The sequence below is a fragment of the Mytilus galloprovincialis genome, chromosome 4, assembly GCF_965363235.1.
Source record: "Mytilus galloprovincialis chromosome 4, xbMytGall1.hap1.1, whole genome shotgun sequence".
NCBI lineage: Eukaryota > Metazoa > Mollusca > Bivalvia > Mytilida > Mytilidae > Mytilus > Mytilus galloprovincialis.
Window position 1 is genome coordinate 31147189 of NC_134841.1, and position 21441 is coordinate 31168629.

The following is a 21441-nucleotide window of genomic DNA, read 5'->3' on the forward strand; positions in this document are numbered from 1 at the left end:
AAATGTATCTTTCAACAATAACCAGTTTCATGTTTTACTTATGAATTAGCGCATACTTCAAGCTAACATTTAGCTTAGTACTCTTTGAAATAAAGCTGCAAATAAGGACAGTAAAATGGGGGTAGATTATATTTATACTTTTCATTTGTTCAAGTTAATAAATCCTCAAAAATTGTATCATGTAAAAATATGGAGATGTGGTAGTATTGCCAATGAAACAATTAACCACCAGAGTTCAAATGAAGTGAATGTAAACAATTATGGGCAACTGTACAGCCTTTAACAATGAGAAAATCCCAAACTGTATAGTTAGCTATAAAAGGCCCTGACATGAAAAGAGAAAACCAATGGCACAAGGCATAAAGCAAATATTGGGCTCATTTGGCACTGTAGAATGACAACAATTAGAATCCTTGGTTATTTTTTTTTTAACCTGCTAATTATCAGTGATTGAAAATGTAAATATGTTAGTTATGATAAAAATAATATAAAAAAGCTGTAAATAACAGTGGTTTGCTAAATATAAGAAAAGATTCATAGCTATAATAGGAAATAACTACATTATGTACATGATAAAGACTTATATTCTTGTCTTCCATCTTAATAGTTTTAGGATCCAAGTAAGGATCTACAGATCATATATGTACTGAACAGTAAATAAAACTTGCATCCAGTGGTTGAATAGTGATATGTACAAAAGTTTATATGTATATAGAGTAAAACATAAAGCACAGCAAATAGTCATATAACCCACTTTATTTCACCTTCTAAAGATAGTCTAAAATAAAATTAAAATTACATTGGTGGACCTGGCTTATCACTAAATGAATATATGATAGAATCTTATACTTTGCCAAAATATAGATTTTTCCATGCTTTTTCCAAAAATTAATAAAAAGTATGGGTCCCCATGCTAATTTTAAAGCTACAAAATGAGCAAATTGCCTAGTTTGGTATAGATTACTCATGAACAGGCACTTTTTAGCTGACATAGCCCACAGAGCCAAGTGAGCTTTTCTCATCACTTGGTGTCCGTCGTCGTTATCTTTTACAAAATCTTCTCCTCTAAAACTACTTGGCCAAATTTAACCAAACTTGGCCACAATCATCATTAAGGTATCTAGTTTAAAAAATGTGTCCGATGACCCGGCTGACCAACCAAGATGGTCAACATGGCTAAATATAGAACACAGGGGTAAAATGTAGATTTTGGCTAATATCTTTGAAACCAAAGTATTTAGAGAAAATCTGACACTGAGGTAAAATTGTTTATCAGGTCAAAATCTATCTGTCCTGAACTTTTCAGACAAATCTGATATCCGTTGTTGGGTTGTTGCCCCTGAATTTATTATTTTAAGGAAATTTTGCAGTTTTTGGTTATTATCTTGAATATTATTATAGATAGAGATAAACTAGAAATAAACTGTTGAATATTATTATTGATAGAGATAAACTAGAGATAAACTGTTGAATATTATTATAGATAGAGATAAACTGTAAACAGTAATAATGTTCAGCAAAATAAGATCTACAAATAGGTTAAACATGACTAAAATGGTCAATTGACTCCTTTTAAAAGGAGTTATTGTCCTTTATAATAAACAATTTTTTGTAAATTTTTGTACTCTTAAAAAATCTTCTCCTCTGAAACTTCTGAGACAAATTTAACCAAACTTGGTCACAATCATTATAAGGGTATCTAAATTTAACCAGATGCTCCACAGGGTGCAGCTTTATACGACCGCAGAGGTCGAACCCTGAACAGTTGGGGCTAGTATGGACACAACATTCAAGCTGGATACAGCTCTGAATTCGGATTGTGCTTAAATAGTTGACACAGCATAGGTTTCTGACACAGAATGAATGTGGTCTAATGAACTTTAAAAAAAATTTGTTTTGCTTTTGAGCAATTCACTATGCTGTTGAATATTAATCCTCTCTAAAAAAAATATTTGAAGAAATTTTCTTTTTTAATTTCTGAAATCTGAAATGAGAAAAATTGAACCCCCCCCCCCTCCCCCATTTTTTTGTCACCTCCCCCTTTCCCTTATTCCAAAAATGATCTCAATTCAAATTTCTAATGGAGTTTGCAACAATAACTACTCATTTAAATACATCATAAAATATTAAAATATTAAATGTCATACAGTCATGGTTAAAATTAATATTGATTAATAGTAACTTTTTAAAAAATAAATCGGGAATGTGTCCAAAGGGCCATATATGATGCCCCTGCTAGCATATAACATTATAAAGGGACATAACTCAAGAACTGTAAAAGTGAAGCTGCCAAAAATTGAATTAAACTGAGTTTAGAGGTAATAAGCATTATATACACTTTTCATTAAATTTTGTTGAAACAAAGTAAAGAGAACAGAAACTAATAAACAGCAGCGCCATGAGCGCATGATACGCCTGACGTCTTGTGTGGAAGTTTTATGCAATAATCATAAATAGTTTCTGAGAAAGTTTTAAGCAATAACCATTTATTGTTTTTGAGACACGGCGGGACATGTGACCCACCCACACCCTTTTTTACAAATATCACTAAAATAAAATTTTGAATCAAACCAAAAAGTATACAGATCTTAAGATTGATATAACAAAGAAGTGTGTACAGTTTCAAGCAATAATCATAAATTGTTTTTGAGATATGGCGCGACATGTAAAAAAAATAACCTCCCCTTTTTTACAAAATACTCAATAACTCAAAAATAAAATTTTGAATCATCACCAAGAAGTATACAGATATTAAGATTAATATAACAAAGAAGTGTGTAAAGTTTAAGCAATAATCATAAATCGTTTTTGAGATACGGCGCGACATGTAAAAAACTCCTCCCCCCTTTTTTACAAAATACTCATTAACTCAAAAATGAAATTTTGGATCATCACCAAAACGTATACAGATATTAAGATTAATATAACTAAGAAGTGTGTAAAGTTTTAAGCAATAATCAAGAATCGTTTTTGAGATACGGCGTGACATGTGAAAAAAAAAAAACCACAAACCTGTTTTAGTTACAAAGTGCCGTAACTCAAAAAGTTTAAATCTTATTTTCACCAAAAAGTATACAGATCATTTGACCATCATAAGAAACAACAATATTAAGTTTCATGAAATTTAGATAAGTTGTTCTCAAGTTACGGTGCGACATGTTTACGCCGGACAGACAGACGGACAGACACCGGACATTTGTATACCATAATACGTCCCGTCAAAATTTTAATGGGCGTATAAAAAATTCTTCAATTTTTCCATTTGTAAAGGGGCATAACCCAAGAATGGTAATCAAAGTGCTTGTAATCACTGAATGGTAAAGACTGCTTTAATTTATCAGTTGGTAGTAAAGTGAATATTGCATTGTATATTGTATATAGCATTGATTTAAGTTGATTCAACTACTATTCTGGACAAAAAAAGGTAACTCCAATTTTCAAAGCAGATTTCATAAAGCATTGGTTTTAGGTGATTCAACAACCATTCTGGACAAAGAAAGATAACTCCAATTTATTATCTTGAAACTACAAAAATGCTTGTTTTTGGCCCCTTTTTTGCCCTTTATTCCTAGACTGTTTGCCCCATAACCCACAAAATATATCCCAACCTCCTACTAATGGTATTAAACATTGTGGTAGAATTTCAGAACAATTGAAATACTTAAACACAACTTTTTGTACTGACACTAGACAAATGCTTGTTTTGGGCACCTTTGGGCCCTTAATTCCTAAACATTAGGGTGCATAACCCCCAAAATCAATCCCAAGCTTTCTTTTGTGGTTATAAACATTGTGTTAAAATTTTATTGATTTCTGTTTACTTATACTAAAGTTGTTATCTGGAAACTATCCGTCTTTGGACGATGATGACGTGATACCAATATTTTTTGCAGTCGTATAAAAATGTATCTGATGAACCCAACTACCAACCAACCAAGATGGCCCCCATGGCTAAAAATAGAACATAGGGGTAAAATAAAATGCAGTTTTGGGGTTATATCTCTGAAACTGAAGCATTTAGAGCAAATCTTACATGGAGTCAAAATTTTCAGACAAATCAGACAACCCGTAAAAATATTCATGTTTAAAATGGTGTAAACATTGAATAACAAGAATGTGTCCAAAATACACAGATGCCCCAAATCATTTTTTATGTTCAGTGGACGGTGAAATTGGGGTCAGAATTTGGCATTAAAATTTGAAAGATCATATCATAAGGAACATGTATACTAAGTTTCAAGTTGATTGGACTTCAACTTCATCAAAAATACCTCAACCAAAAACTTTAACCTGAAGTGGGACAAACAGACGAATGAACGAACAGACCCACAGTCCAGAAAACATAATGCCAATAAATGCGGTATAAAAATGGGGCATAAAAAGTAGATAAACAAGTAAATGAGTCTAAAAAAACATGTAACATTATCCAAGGAAGATATATAAATAATTAATTATCATATTTATACATTGTCATTATCTTTTCAAACTTTGGAACATTGGTATACCGTTGTTTGACTGTTTCTTAGTTTTTGAATTTGATAATTATATCTTGTGTTAACATATGATTAAAGCTACTTAACCCTATATATTTGTCATTAATTGTAAATGTTTCACTCATTTTTTGGTTCACCATTAAGAACAAGTCTATGACCGAGATCTTCTCTCCCTTCAAACTCTTCAGCAATTTCTCCATACTGACAAATATCCAACCGCCAGCATCTTCCATGTTTAAATTGTGATATGACAAATAACCTGAAAAAAAATCCAACACCATCATTATAAGGGATGTTTTTATGTTCATATGACACATTGCTTGAAAAACAAGCATTCTGTGAGTATTGTGAGAAAATACATAGCTATAGTCCGCTATCAGTTAAAAATTAATTCTATTGGAACAAAATTCTAACTTGATCTATAACTTGTCATAGTGTAAACTATATAAATGTAAAAATTATCAAGTCAATACCTTCAAGCATGAGAAAAAAAGTGTTGAAAACTGACTCTACACAAAATCATCAGATCAGAATAAAATTTGATCTTGATCAGTAACTTGTCATGATAAATCTCTATACCAATTGTCAAATCAATATCTTCAAGAATGACAAAAATAGTGTTGAAAAACTGATTATTTTAGTGATTATTCTAACTCAAAGGACTATAACTCTGCACAAAATCATTTGACTGAAACAAAATTAAAACTTGATCTGTAACTTGTCATGATAAAACAATATACCAAATACCAAATCATTATCTTCAAGCATGAAGAAAAAAGGTTTGGAAAACTGATTTGGCGGACTGACAGATAGACAGACAGACAGAGTGCAAACCTAAATTCCCCTACCGACAAAATTGACGGTACTAAGGGGACTAAAAAAACAGTACACATTGGGGAATCACTAACAGTAAGTCAATGCTATTTGGTACATCTGAATGTCATGAAAATTATTTGGCCCTGCATTCTAAATCATGGTCTTTCATGGGTTTTTGATACCACAAACTAGTCAAAACATTTACTAAATTTTATCATCGGTATAAGGACATCATTCGTAAATATAGCTCAACATGCAGACTTCTTATACGTTCAGGTATTTCGCATCCAATTTTTTATGGAAATATTCTTTATAAAGCACAAAGGTGTCAGTATTCACCTCAAAAACTAACAAAACCTTTGAATAGACTTATTAAGAAGGGATATAGTTACGATACTGTTGTCAGGTCATTAAAGATTGCATGTTTTGGCGTTAATATTGATTCACTTATAGGGTCTTTGCATCAAAACTAAACACATTTATTCAAAAACCAGTTGTTGGCATGACACAGGTTATGTTCTTCTCATATATGTTATGATGGTATGATACTAAACCCCTAACGGGAAGGATTGTGCCTGATGTTCATATGATGAAATCATAGTCTTTCAGTCAGTTTAATTGAAGTCTGGAGCTAGCATGCCAGTTAACTGCTAGTAGTCTGTTGTTATTTATGTATTATTGTCATTTTGTTTATTTTCTTTGGTTACATCTTCTGACATCAGACTCGGACTTCTCTTGAACTGAATTTTAATGTGCGTATTGTTATGCGTTTACTTTTCTACATTGGCTAGAGGTATAGGGGAGGGTTGAGATCTCACAAACATGTTTAACCACGCCACATTTTTGCGCCTGTCCCAAGTCAGGAGCCTCTGGCCTTTGTTAGTCTTGTATTATTTTAATTTTAGTTTCTTGTGTACAATTTGGATATTAGTATGGCGTTCATTATCACTGAACTAGTATATATTTGTTTAGGGGCCAGTTGAAGGACGCCTCCGGGTGCGGGAATTTCTCGCTACATTGAAGACCTGTTGGTGACCTTCTGCTGTTGTTTTTTTCTATGGTCGGGTTGTTGTCTCTTTGGCACATTCCACATTTCCATTCTCAATTTTATCTATTGACTGAAACCTTTGCGTAGATCTATGATTAGTTCAGGGGATCCACTTATGATAAGTCAATGATATTTGATATGCAGTTGTATTAATTGGCATCTATACATCTCCATGGATATAGCTTCACCCCCTTAATGTTTATTTCATTGAGAAACCATGTTTTGGAAAATTCTCATAAATTCAAAATGCCTCAAGCGAACTCGGGTAGTTGTACGATTTCTATGGCAAAGAGTGAAGACCAGTCGTAGTATTACTGCCATTCATTTTAGTGCAATTTTTCAGTATATAAATACTTAATCAAGTTGTTGTCAATTTTAATAAACAGCTGCGCCATGAGCGCATGATACGCCCGACGTCTTGTATGGAAGTTTTATGCAATAATCATAAAAAGTTTCAGAGAAAGTTTTAAGCAATAACCATATATTGTTTTTGAGACACGCCGGGACATGTGAAGACCTGTTGGTGACCTTCTGCTGGTTTTTTTTTACAAAAAACTAAATATCAATAAAATAAAATTTTATATCAAAACTGAAAAGTATACAGATCTTTAGATTAATATAACAAAGACATGTGTAAAGTTTTAATAAATAATCATAAATTATTTTTGAGATACGGCGCGACATGTAAAAAAACCCTCCCCTGTTTAACAAAATACTCAATAACTCCAAAATAAAGTTTTGAATCATCACCAAAAAGTATACAGATCTTTAGATTAATATAACAAAGAAGTGTGTAAAGTTTTAAGCAATAATTATAAATTGTTTTTGAGATATGGCACAACATGTAAAAAAACTCTCCCCCTTTTTTACAAAATACTCAATAACTCAAAAATGAAATTTTGAATCATCACCAAAAAGTATACAGATCTTCAGATTAATATAACAAAGACATGTGTAAAGTTTTAAGCAATAATCATAAATCGTTTTTGAGATATGGTGCGACATGTAAAAAAAACCTCCCCCTTTTTTACAAAATACTCAATAACTCAAAAATAAAATTTTGAATCATCACCAAAAAGTATACAGATATTAAGATTAAGGTAGCACAATACAAAGATTTTTCATCCCCAACCAGACATTTTTAAACTGATGTAATTCCACTCATCTTTCTTTAAATTTTATAAATGAGGTACCAAAAGAAAGAAGAAGGATTAATCTTCCAAATTGTGATAATTTCATTATGACATAATTATTGCATAATTAATTGTTATGTAATTAGTTGCCATATTGTGGTGTCCACACTTGAATGAATTTAACTTCTTTGTTATTCATAGCATCCCAAAATATTTTATAGATTCTTGCACAACACAGTTTGACCTCCAAAACTGTGTCTCAGATTTTTCCTATTGTATTTCATTCTCTCATACATCTACAATGAAATTTGCAACAATAATTCATAAGAGACCACTAAATTCAATTGGGTATAAAATTTGTTCTATTGATGTTTTTGGAAATCTGAGACACAGTTTTGGAGGTCAAGCTGTGTTGTACAAGAATCTATTAAATATTTTAGGATGCTATGAAGAACAAAGACGCTAAATTCATTCAAGTGTGGACATCACAATATAGGAACTTATTACATAATAATTAATTATGTAATAATTATGTCATAATGAAATTATCACAATTTGAAAGATGAATCTTTCTTCTTTCTTTTGGTACCTCATCTATAATATATAAAGAAGGATTAAATGAATTACATCAGTTTAAAGTTGTCTGATTGGGAGTGAACAAATCTTTGTATTGTGCTACCTTAATATAACTAAGAAGTGTTTAAAGTTTTAAGCCATAATCAAGAATCGTTTTTGAGATACGGTGCGACATGTGAAAAAAAACACACCCCTGTTTTAGTTACAAAGTGCCGTAACTCAAATATTTTTAATCTTATTTTCACCAAAAAGTATACAGATCATTTGACCATCATAAGAAACAACTATGTTAAGTTTCATGAAATTTGGATAAGTCGTTCTCAAGTTACCATGCGACATGTTTACGCCGGACAGACAGACAGACGGACGGACACTGGACATTTGTATACCATAATACGTCCCGTCAAAATTTTGACGGGCGTATAAAAACAGGTTGAGCTATAGGTAAAGTTTTACAGTAACACCTATAAGCAACTCACTGTAAAATTTTAAAAACTACAACCACAGAGTGATGTAATGTTTTCCCGCAGAAAAACTAAGTCCATTTATAAGTAAAATACGGAAAAAATGGAATTTTATTTTCACAAAATTTACTTCTGGATACTATCTTATGATCATAAATAAGCTTCTGTCCAAGTTTGGTAGAAATCCAGATTATTTAAAAAAGTTATTTAAATTTTAAAAACTTTAACCACAGAGTGTATGTAATGTTTTCCCGCAGAAAAACTAAGTCCATTTATAAGTAAAATAAGGAAAAAATAAGGAAAGAATTTTATTTTCACAAAATTTACTTCTGGATACTATCTTATGATCATAAACAAGCTTCTGTCCAAGTTTGGTAGAAATCCAGTATGGTTTAAGAAAGTTATTTAAAAAAAAAAAGGTTTCACCAAATTCTGTTGTGTGGTTTCAGGAGTTGAGATGACAAGAACAGGACTGACAGAGGGACAGACAGACGGACAGACTGGTCAAAAATATTATACCCTCCACAAATTCGTTGCCTGGGGTATAATAATAATAAATCAATGATATTTAGTACACAGTTAGCTTATCAAAAACATATGGCATTTTCAATGATGTTATTTGGGTCTGCAATTCAGTATTGTTTAAGGACGGAATGTTTTGCATAGTAAACTGGTTATAAGTATTTGTCTAGGGAAATTAACTGAACATTAGCATGCATCTCACCCCTCCCTCCTAGTAAATTCCAGATGAATTCAGCAAACAAGTGCATAACAAATATACCTGATGGTGACGAAAACATAACAATACTGTCTCTGATACATGGCTGTGCTAATTTCCAGGTTTTAGGCCAGGGCATACTATTCAGAGCCCCTGTTGACAGAGATCTCCCACTGGCTCCAGTTGAAAGTTCTTCTGGTGTCTGTTGATTACCATTTGCAGGTACATGACTCCCAAAACTAGGTACAGTATCTGAAAAAAACAATGGTTGAGAATTATAAAGTCATACAATGGTTTAAACAACTGTAGCTACAGACTTAAAGGCAACTTGACACGCTTTTCGATGGTTATTTATACATATCTTTCCCTAAAACTACATTAAAAATCTGAATTTAAAAGATAGTCACATTAAGGCACATTAAACATGAACATCAAACACAAAGCACTTAACTTTTGGATTAACTTTGAAAGTGTGTCCAAAATCAAAAATCTAAAACATTGTAGAATTGGGCATATCAAAGAACACCAATAATTCATTTTTTTATGAAATCTTAATTTCAGACCCCAATTCGGAACAACTTGAATTCTGTGTCTACAATCAAAAATATAAATAAACACTTAGATTTAGCATATCAAAGAACCCTACAAATTTGTTTTTTAGAAATCAAATGATGCTCAGTGATATTCATGGCCAATATATAAATGTACTTAATAGAATCATTTTATGGTGAGTGTACTTAATAAAATAAACAAATTATGAATAAACACCTTTATAAAAATACTTACAGTCTATTATATAAAACACTCCTATAGTGAGTGATTTACTGAAATATCCTATGGTGAGTGACTGAGTTTCAGGGGTGGATCCAGCCATTTTTAAAGGGGTCCCAACCCAGGATAAAAAATGGGGGGTTTAAACTATATGTCCCCATTCAAATGTATTGATTGTCAATAAATAGTGGGGGTTCCAACCCCCAGAAAACCCCCTCTGGATCTGTCATTGAGTGTAGTAAATAAAATACTTCAATGATGAGTGACTATCTTTATAAAAATTACTCCTATGGTGAATGTAATAGATAAATACTCCAATGATGAGTGAACTTATCCCGTTAATTAAATACTCATATGATTATTCTTAAACAATATACGCCTATGGTGAGCGTTCTTTTATAGAATACTCCATTGGTGAATGTCCTTATTGAAGTACCCCCATGGTGAGTCTCCCTTACTTAATACTCTATTGGTGAGTGTTCTTAATAAAATACTATATTGGTGAGTGCCATTAATAAATGTACTCCTATGGTGAATGTTCCTTAAAAAAATGCTCATATGTTGAGTGTACTTAATAAAATACTTCTATGTTGAGTGTACTTAATAAAGTACTCATATTGTAAGTGCGCTAAATGTTTACAACAAGTTTAATATTAGCAACTAATTTGGCATTATATTTTTATGCTTTACTTAATTCTGAAACCCACCACAAAGTATAGAAATACAGTTTCACTTACTTTTTCAACTCAGATTTTGAAAATTCCTTTTTTATTTGAATTCATTTGACCTGAAATACCATTTTGTTTGCAAACTATTACTGTTTCATTACATCTTATTTTTGAACTTTTACTATTCTTTTTCATTTCATTTGACTATGATTTATATGAATGTTGTTATTTGTAAATAAATTGTTGGTTCTATTTGATTTATGTCTCAATTCTGCCAAAATCTGATATCAGGTATCCAGAGGATCTAATAGGCAACTACACATCCCAGGAGGGTTACACTGACTGTCCCACTACTGTTATTCCAATACTGAATATAAAATAAAAGAGTTCTAATGTCCCCCTTGTTGCACACATTTTTGTAACAGTTTATAAATATCTTAGAAAAATGGAGGATTCAAAGCAAATGTAATTTTCCTTTTCTTATACTGAACTTTTCCAAGGGGCATAACTTGTTAAAAATATTTGATCAGCACTGATTTTCAAAGAAAAGGGTCTAAGACATTGCTAATATAAATCTATATATTAATGATATATCAGTATAATAATTGTGTGTATAAATAAGGCTCATCTTAAATTATTTATCGCTTCAACTGGCAAAAATAATAAAGACCCTACATACTAACTTGAATGATGCACTCCTTGGTCTCTCCCTAGTTTAGTCACTGTTCTTTCATCTGATCTATTTCTGCACATCTGTTAAATATAAATACAAATTTACATTCTTGCCGTCCCTGAAAGGACATCAGAAACAGCTACCCAATAAGTAAGCTTTAATAGATATATTATGCGCAAACTTTTAAAAACCAAAGAAAGTAAGCCAATGGTACCTTTGCACTATAAGCATTAGAAAAATAGCTCTAATGTAAAACATAACTTACAGTAATGATATCATTTAGAAAAGTGTTTTTCCTGAAATAAAACATTTTTATTAGTGGTAAATTGCAAATTTCAATTCCAATTATTCTGTACAAATTCATCAGAACTCAACCATCCCTGCAGTAAGTTACTGTAACTGGTTGTTTTTATTAACATCAATTCAATTGTGCTATAAAAAACATCTTCCTTTGATATTTTTGCAGTAAATTAACCTTCAAGTGCAGTTTAAAAATTTACAGGTTTCATTAATTATATAAGGAGTGGTAGATGACTATTTATGAGTACACAATTCTTTAATAACTGAAAATTAAGTCAAAAGATATATATATATCCTATGGATAAATCTGTTGTAGAGTTGTCACTGACTCAGACGTACTTATAAATATAATTATTTTCTGTGACTGTATCTTACATTATTTACTATAGATAATTGAGCTGATCTGTAACAATAACATCTCCATGCCTTATATATCATGTACTGTAGTACGACGCTAGATTAAAACTGACGAGGAAAGGAAACACACGACCACCAAAAGCTTTATTTTTGTGAAGCCCAGGTGGTTGTGTGGTCTAGCGGGATGGCTACAGTGCAGGCCATTTGGTGTCACGCTATCTCAGTAGCATGGGTTCGAATTCCGGCGAGGGAAGAACAAAAAATTTGCGAAAGCAAATTTACAGATCTAACATTGTTGGGTTGATGTTTAGACGAGTTGTATATATATACAAGTCTTAATTGAAAACAACGTTCAAACCTATGATATATATGTCATGTACAAGTTGCGATTTTGTACAGGTTATAACATGTACAAAAATGTTGTACATGTTATAATTTGTACAATGCAAAAATACAAGTTATAACATGTACAAAAATACCTCATGCATGTTATAACATGTACAAAATATTGCTTTAAAATGGTTTTAACTTGTACAAAATTTGAAAATAAAGATATGTTTCTATTATTACAACAAATGCCACTAACCTCAATGATATTTTAATTATTTTTTTGTTATTCAACTTATTGTTCATTCATGCTAGTGTGATACCTTTTTGATACAGTTAGTTATTGACCAGATAACTAGTTTTTTATGATTATATAATACCTTAAAGACTTTTTAAATTCACATGTAGTTAATTATGATTATACGGTATTCTTACCTGGTATACAAACAGAAGAAGACTTAGAAGCAATATTTGAAGCAAGTTCTGTATCTAAATACATACTTGCCAACCTCTGACAATGGGAAATCATGTCATGACATGACATGACATGTCAAAAAGCGTGTGAAAACGCGTGACGTAGATGCGCACCTTTTAATATGAATGAAGTAATGTTCATAATTTCACATACAAATTTGTTAATATAAAAAACAATATATATTCTACTGTTAACTTTTATTGTAAAGCACCACCACTAGGCACATATTCAAAACAGCTGCCAGTTTCAAGTTTAGTTACATTTATTTAATAGCAGCACAGAATATAAATGTAACATAGTCAAGTTCTGATTAGAATTCAGTGTCAATTTCTTTATAATTGAAAATGCTCTCCAACAGTAGGATATTTGACTGAATTACATGTAGCTTCATCAAGATTTGAAAAAATGTCATAATGTCTTTTTTTTGGCACTGTAAAATGTCATCTATTATCTCTGCCATTGCTCCCATTGCTATTGGCTGGTCAAAACTGGGTAGTTCATCAGAAGATAGCTGGTACTATGAGAGCTGATCCAACAGTGCTATGATATTTTCATCCCCATGGCCTGTAGAAATCTGTTGGCTAGATTTGAAACTGAAATTGAAAAAGAAAAATGTTTTATAAATTTGATTTCCATTAGATAAACATGTTTAATGCTTATTCAAATAGCTACATTGTATTTCTCCTCTCACATGTATTGTTTTTTATCATTGCATCATAGAATGCACAAATTATGCGTTACTTGTCATTCGATCATTTAAACTCAAATTCCAAAATATAATTTATAAATTTTGAATCTTGCCGTACACATCATTTTGGCTTAACAATCTGCGCTTAAGACGAAGGTACAGGCCCTGAAAGTGACCTCTTTCTGTGCACATTTCCCCTATAAAGTGTACTTGAAAGAAAGACACAAAATCGTTTAAAACTAATCACAAACTACTTACCTTTTACTGTTTCAAGTGTTTCTCCATATAGTTAAATAAACAAAATGGCAGCCAAGCAATTACTTCGAATTTTTCGGTCTTTATCACCGAATAAGGAAAAAAAACGAGAATAGCGATATCACTAAAGACCAAAAAATGAAAAGAACGAAAAGCGTGTAATTGTGTGTAAAGTGGTGAAAAGCGTGTACACGCCATGTGACAAAATCCTCGTGTGTAAACGGTTGAAAAAGCGTGTATCACACGCGAATATCATGTCACTTGGCATGTATGTCTAAATAACACTGACAGTGAAAACCCATTTTTACCGAGACAGAAAATAATACAGACACTGAAATCGAAACAGAAAACAATTTCAGAGACGGACATTATTACTGACACAAACATTGAAACTGATGATTAATTGACTAGTCATGATTCAGAAGACACCAATGAACGAACAAATGAGTTAGAAACAGAAACAATGGTAACGAAGTGATGCGAACATGGTTAGTGAGGAAGTATCAGAATGACATCTACTGGTATACTTCCTCGAGGAGGGCTTTCTGGTGGTGATATTCCTGCTGTCAATACTAGTGAGGGTTTATCTGAAATTTCAAATACTGACATCAAGCTTGCACGAAAGGTGACCCTTTCTGGCCGGCAGGTACAAGTCCATGCCTTGACGAAAAACTCAAAAACTAGATAAACTGTTCTCTCCTAAGGCGATAACGTTAGCATTCACAATCAGTCCATTGATATGGGCCCTGCATATGCGAAAAACATAACAGGCTTGGTGATGAATGTGAATAAATATATGGCGGCTACAAACATGACAAAATTGGAACTGAAGACTTAGTTGGACAAGTAAAGGGATACTTGAGTATAGACCCGGTTCAATTTCTTGCGAATGCAACTTTAAATGTGTCTGAAGTCCCAATGAGTGATATGTGTGTTAGAGAGATGGTCCGTAAGATATCCTTAAGTGGGGGCAAAGATTTGTGCATTGTTAGTATAAATAAACAGCTGCGCCATGAGCGCATGATACGCCTGACGTCTTGTGTGGAAGTTTTTTGCAATAATCATAAATAGTTTCAGAGAAAGTTTTAAGAAATAACCATATATTGTTTTTGAGACACGGCGGGACATGTGAAACCCCCAACCCTGTTTTTTTTTTACAAAAACTAAATATCACTAAAATAAAATTTTGAATCAAAACCAAAAAGTATACAGATCTTTAGATTAATATAACAAAGAAGTGTGTAAAGTTTTAAGCAATAATCATAAATTATTTTTGAGATACAACGCGACATGTAAAAAAAACCTCCCCCATTTTTACAAAATACTCAATAACTCAAAAATGATTTTGAATCATCACCAAAAAGTATACAGATCTTCAGATTAATATAACAAAGACATGTGTAAAGTTTTAAGCAATAATCATAAATCGTTTTTGAGATATGGTGCGACATGTAAAAAAAACCCTCCCCCTTTTTTACAAAATACTCAATAACTCAAAAATAAAATTTTGAATCATCACCAAAAAGTATACAGATATTAAGATTAATATAACTAAGAAGTGTTTAAAGTTTTAAGCCATAATCAAGAATCGTTTTTGAGATACGGTGCGACATGTGAAAAAAACACACCCCTGTTTTAGTTACAAAGTGCCGTAACTCAAAAAGTTTTAATCTTATTTTCTCCAAAAAGTATACAGATCATTTGACCATCATAAGAAACAACTATATTAAAATGCACTGTCTTTTGCATTTGATTATTGTTCTTTATTATTTGATAAATTTCAATCGTGAATGTATATTCTGTTATATTATTATTTTTAAATTGTGTACAGGTTAAACCCGTTTTTAAGCAATATTTTGTACATGTTATAACATGTACGAGGTACTTTTGTACATGTTATAACTTGTATTTTGGTATTGTACAAATTATAACATTATTTTTGTAATGTTATAACCTGTACAAAATTGCAACTTGTACACGACATATATATATATATAGTGCCAAAGAACCTTTTTAAAAATGTATAGTTTTAGTTTTAAAAAATGTTTATTGGTTGTTCTAAACCAGTTTATTTTAAGTTGTCATATGTCACATAATGTACTTGCAATTGTTGTGTACTAGTATTAGATTTTTATTTTATCTTGATTTTAAAATTAAATCAAAAGGTCAACTTGTAACTTGGTACATATATATTCATTTCGATACACCATAAACTAATTACTTTAAAGGATTAAGGAATGAATGGACTGAAAGGAGCATAGGCAAGAAAATATAATGCTGCTTTACTCTTTTAACATTTTAGACAGAGCGTAAACAACTGACATTTCTAGATATGTAAATTACCTTTACGAAAGGATTCAAAGCAATGAACATATTGAAGATTAAAGTGCAAATTAAATCATGATAGTACCTGCATTATGAAAATTTTCTGTTTATCTTTAACGTCTTCGAATATTTTCAGCAGCTCATTTACTTTGTATCTGTTTGATCGCCATGCAATTTCTAAAGACACTTCAATTCCTGTTTTGTCATTACCGGTACTATCTTTTTCAACAGTGTCTTGTTCTTGTTCGACCCCATGTGAACTGACAGCTAATACAAGATATTCATATCCTCCTTCCTCAAATGTATTTTTCACTGGCAAAAAAATAGTGTTATACTATATACATTACATTACAACTCTAGGTTTCCTACCTATCTATCTTATTATGACAGCAATTACATTTATTTTATAGTGAGCTAGCTTAAGGTGAAGGTTAAAACCCAGCACCATTTGTTTGCACCTGTCCTAAGTCAGGAATATGTTGTTCATGCAGTGGTTGTAGGAAGTTTGTTGATGTGGTTCTTGATCCTTGTTTTTTATATAGATTAAACCATTGGTTTTTCAGTTCGAATTGTTTTATACTAGTCAGGGGTGTGGAAATATTTGTTGTGAGCACTTGTCCCTGGGCAAGTAAAACTAAAAATTTAACTTGTCCGGAAAAAATTTTACTTGCCCTGATGATCCCAATAAATATTGAAGTATTTCTTGTTAGCTAATATATGATTCTTACTTAGCACTATTGTGCATCACAAACAAATGAAACCCATTTGTTTATATGTGTCAAAAATTTAGAAAAGTAGGAAATGGGTTAACATCAATGGGACAGAAACCTAACAGCAAACCAACCAATGAAATGACATGTAAAGGACAATTTTGCAGCAGTTTTGGAATAACAATTGTAGCCAGTAGGTACATAATAATTATAATTAATTTGAGGACAGTGATTGAAGAAATGTAAACTAAATAATAGATTAACTATTGATTTTGTGGTGTTTCTCTCAACTGACACACTTGTTTTTTCTTGATTATTTATTTATTGTCTTGATGTGCAATTAAAGCGTCTCTTCTATTTGTCAGTTTGACAACAAATAATGTTGACCTTTCATCTATAAATAAGACAAAAACTTAATTTATCAATCTGAATCTCGATACAAAATTTAAAGAAATGACACTTCCAGTAAATGATGGTTGAAACTTGATCGACGATCCCGGGTCAATGGACAAAGCCAATGCAATGTTACGCGACTCTGGTTCGCATACTTATTTTTATTTATTTTGGTAATTGATCTATTTCCAGTATCATGTAATATTTATCGTAATGAACATTGATGTTTTCACTTGCTGAACATTGGTTTATTTTACATGAATTTAACATTTTTATACATTTTGAAATTAATTTTATGTTTTTGTTGGATTTGAATTTCGTCTTGTATATTTTTTTACTTGTCCACGGGCAACCAAGACAAAAATAATTACTTGTCCGGTTGTTCAAATGTACGAGTCGGGCGAGTCGGGCATAGCATTTCCACACCCCTGCTAGTCATTTTGGGGCCCTTTATAGCTTGATTTTTGGTGTTAGCAAAGGCGTCTTGATGAAGACCGTACTTTGACCTATAATAGTTTACTTTTTATACATTGTGACTTGGATGGAGGAGAGTTAATTTTCTCATTGGCATTTATCATTTATGACTTTGAACTTTGACTTTTTAACTAATTCCTATATAAACAGTTTTAAACGACAAACCATGGTTATTTAAAAAATAATAACATTTTCCGTATCAAGTTAGTAAGTTGGATAAAACAATCGTACGATTTCATTGACACCGACACGCAATTACGACTTCATTTGGTTACTGTAGTTTATGTCCTTTGTGGTTTATAGACATATCGTGGCTCCTAATTGGAAAGGATGACAAAATGGACACATGCAGAGAATTGATACTTTAAATTTAAAATCGATGGTGATATCACTTATCTAGCAGAATAAAACTTTAATATTTATGAATTTGAGCATTTTTATACAGAATGGACATAATATCAATTTTTTATTTTTTTGCGAAGTTTCCCTTGATTGTTGATTGATTGTTTCATAACAATAATCTCACATGGTTTGATTTATAACTTACAATCCTTTAACTGTTTTTTAAAGTCTTCTGCTTTTCTAGGTGGGGTATAGTTCTTCATATCAATCTTTTCAACTTTACATCCTTCAACCTGGCTCCAGAAGGCTTTAAACTTTTCATAATTATCACTTGCACCATCTTCATTTAGAGGAAATATTTTGGCTAATATGCTCATTCCTCTTGAATGTTATTGTTGTGGATTGGATAGTTCCTCTTGAATGTTATTGTTGTGGATTTGAAAGTTCCTCTGAAATATTATTGTTGTGGATTGGATAGTTCCTCTTGAATGTTATTGTTGTGGATTGGATAGTTCCTCTGAAATATTATTGTTGTGGATTGGATAGTTCCTCTTGAATGTTATTGTTGTTGATTGTAAAGTCCTGGAAAAATAATAAAAAAACTTTTTTTTGGATTATCTCTACAAACATGATAAAATATTATTGTTCAATGTATCAAATCAATGATAAATCGAGGACTTTTTTTTATACTGCTCCCTTTCCTTACTAGTCCTGATCAGTCCTGCTAACTTCATAGATTTGACTAAAATGATTTTGAACTTGATTTGATTTGATATATTGTTGTTTGCTTATTTAAATTGTATAAACTCAAGCGTTCTGGTGGTAAATATTCAGTTGTCGTATCTAGGTCAAATATGTCAATTTTGGAATGCAACACATTACAGTCATAATAAATGAATAAATAACAATATGTGCATCATTTAAGAGTTTGGAAGTGTTTGAATTTAATGAAATATATTAAATGCATGCCAATTTGATAAAATTCATTATTCTGCAGTCGTCAATATACGCATGTGCAAAAAAAAATATTGGATTTAGAGCATGCATGGTTTATTATCATAAAGCGAAAGAAACATGTCATATTAAAATCAAGTTTTTTCTATAATATCTAATTGAAAAAATAACTCTGGACAAAAAAGTACCATACTGAACAGAAAAGGAAATTAAATTTGAAGGAAAATTATATTATGTTTGACTCCAGAATATCACCAAAATCAGGCTTTTCAATTGGTATGAAAGTTGCACTTACAAATATATGCCAATTAGTAACAGCTAGGATACTTGCAGATTCAAATAAACTATAGTGATTCCAACATTCATTTGGACAAAGATTCTACAAATTTTTCATCAAAATTGTTTTATGGTTGTCAGACTGTTTACAATGAAGGAAGAATCGCTGAGAAATGTTAAAGAATTTCAAAATTTATTTGAGTAGAAATGAAGAGAATTTTTTTAACTTATAGATGAAAAAGTCCACAGCCAGGAAAAAGAGTCTTTAGATTAACATCTGCGAATGAATAAAATAAAATATACATAAATATTAAAACAATATATAAAAGATGAAGAAATTCAAATACTGAAGTAGCTAGTAACTTGTGTTGTTTTGGGTTGAGACAATGAGGGCAGTTAAATGTGGCTACCTTCAACATGTTCAAGACGAAAAACAGTAAAAATTCTTGCCAAACAACGTTAACCGTAATGGTGCACGACTTTTAATGTACTTTCTAGAAGACGATAAAAGATTCGATTGAAATTGACTATTCATGTTTTTCGTTTACTCTTCTACATTGGCTAGAGGTATAGGGCGAGGGTTGAGATCTCATAAACATGTTTAACCCTGCCCCATTTTTGCGCCTGTCCCAAGTCAGGAGCCTCTGGCCTTTGTTAGTCCTGTATTATTTTTAATTTTAGTTTCTTGTGTATAATTTGGAGTTTAGTAAGGCAATCATTATTACTGAACTAGTATACATATTTGTTAAGGGGTCAGCTGAAGGACGCTTCTGGGTGCAGGAATTTCTCGCTGCATTGAAGACCTATTGTGGACCTTCTGCTGTTCTGTTTTATGGTCAGGTTGTTGTCTCTTTGACACATTCCCCATTTCCATTCTCAATTCTATGTTAATTTTTTTATTAACATAATGGTAACAATATTTATTTGAGATCTCTGACGAATCACAATAAGCAGATAAGGATATTTGGATGAATCACAGTAAGATTTAAACCAATTTGACGCTAATGGTAGCCAAAAATAACCATTAAACGACTGACAGTTAGTAATTACTATCCTCGAGAATGAGCTGTACGTGTGCTCCTACAAAAACTAGATTTTTTTCAAAAAAATACCTTTCCTCTTTTTGCTCGTTTCTATCAGGGACAGCCTATACTAACTATAAAGAAGAATAATCTGTCCCTGTTTTATGCTTAGACAGAGACATGTAATTGTATTAATTTAAATGTCTCTTGACTCGGGCGATGTATGTATGTACATGTATGTACTGGTAAATGCCTCCGATATCCGAAGAACCCCTCGAAAACTGCGAGGGTACAGTGGCATCCATGTACACTCCCTAACGGGATTAATGGAGATGTGTCACTAACGTATGTTTATACGACAATTATTTTTACAAGGACAATCAATCCCCACCCAACACAAAGGGAGTGCTAGGACACCAGGCAGTCTGTTATTATGGTGGAGGAAGCCGAAGTACTTGGAGAGAACCACCGGGCCACTTGGTGGAAACAGACAAACCAGAGAGATATCAGAAGATTGATCTCCAGGTCAAAGTAAGGGACAACTTTGACCAACCCAGGCCCCAAAGTACCCATTCTAGTTTAAACTCCGGTCTGGGTACCAGAGATGTGTGTGAGGGTGAAAATTACCCTTCTGATGTGCTGATATTTTTAGCACCCCGAGTGAGAATCGAACTCGGGACCTTCAGCACTGTAGCCATCGGTCTTAACCACTAGACCACGAACTCACACTAATGTCTACTTTCGGTTTTGTAAATTACACATTATTTTAAACATGTTTAAAACAGTATCAGCTTTTCAACCCTTTTCATATTTCCCATTCCTTAAATCATATTTTGATTTGGCTCGACGTACCTTCTTCTTTTTATTCCGATAGTTGTTTTGTTCCCTGATATTTATTATCAGTTAGCAAAATTTCTACTTTCTGTTTAATTCTTAGAGGACGACAACTCGCCCCCACTTTTCAACCAAGAACCAACTCACCCTATTTCCCAAAATTCGCCCCTCTTTTTTTTTCTACATCGTAAAATTCGAAAATTTGCTCAGTCGAAAGGTCTGAACACCTGGTGAATGAAAACCTAAATAATTGAAGCTGGAGTGAAGAAGAACATTAATGTTCTTCAAAATTATTTCAAAAGTAAAGGTCAGAACTGATGAATGAATCTGCCAAATTTGGCGGGAAATA

General features: G+C 32.0%; 1 protein-coding gene across 2 annotated transcripts; it reads right to left on the bottom strand.

Moving 5' to 3' along the window:
- Nucleotides 1–2040: 2040 nt before the first annotated feature.
- LOC143071877 (uncharacterized) lies at nt 2041–21441 on the bottom strand. Of its 2 annotated transcripts, none has more exons than XM_076246513.1 (6): nt 21240–21441; nt 18212–18588; nt 16173–16399; nt 11371–11440; nt 9312–9500; nt 2041–4752 (listed from the first exon to the last, which is right to left on the bottom strand). In XM_076246513.1, the coding sequence occupies exons 2-6, from the start codon at nt 18381–18383 to the stop codon at nt 4523–4525; spliced, it is 888 nt and encodes a 295-aa protein (XP_076102628.1). In that variant the 5' UTR covers nt 18384–18588; nt 21240–21441; the 3' UTR covers nt 2041–4522. The 2 variants fall into 2 exon arrangements, with proteins under 2 accessions (XP_076102628.1, XP_076102629.1); XM_076246514.1 differs by lacking the exon at nt 21240–21441 and adding an exon at nt 21111–21226.

Bases quoted from the DNA above. Each gene is read 5' to 3' on its own strand.
- LOC143071877 (XM_076246513.1), bottom strand. From the start codon at position 18,383: ATGAGCATATTAGCCAAAATATTTCCTCTAAATGAAGATGGTGCAAGT. The intron at 11,441-16,172 runs GTACTATCATGA...TATATTTAACAG, and splicing joins AGAAAATTTTCATAATGCAG to ATGTGCAGAAATAGATCAGA. The intron at 4,753-9,311 runs GTATATTTGTTA...ATTTTTTTTCAG, and splicing joins TATGTTTTCGTCACCATCAG to GTTATTTGTCATATCACAAT.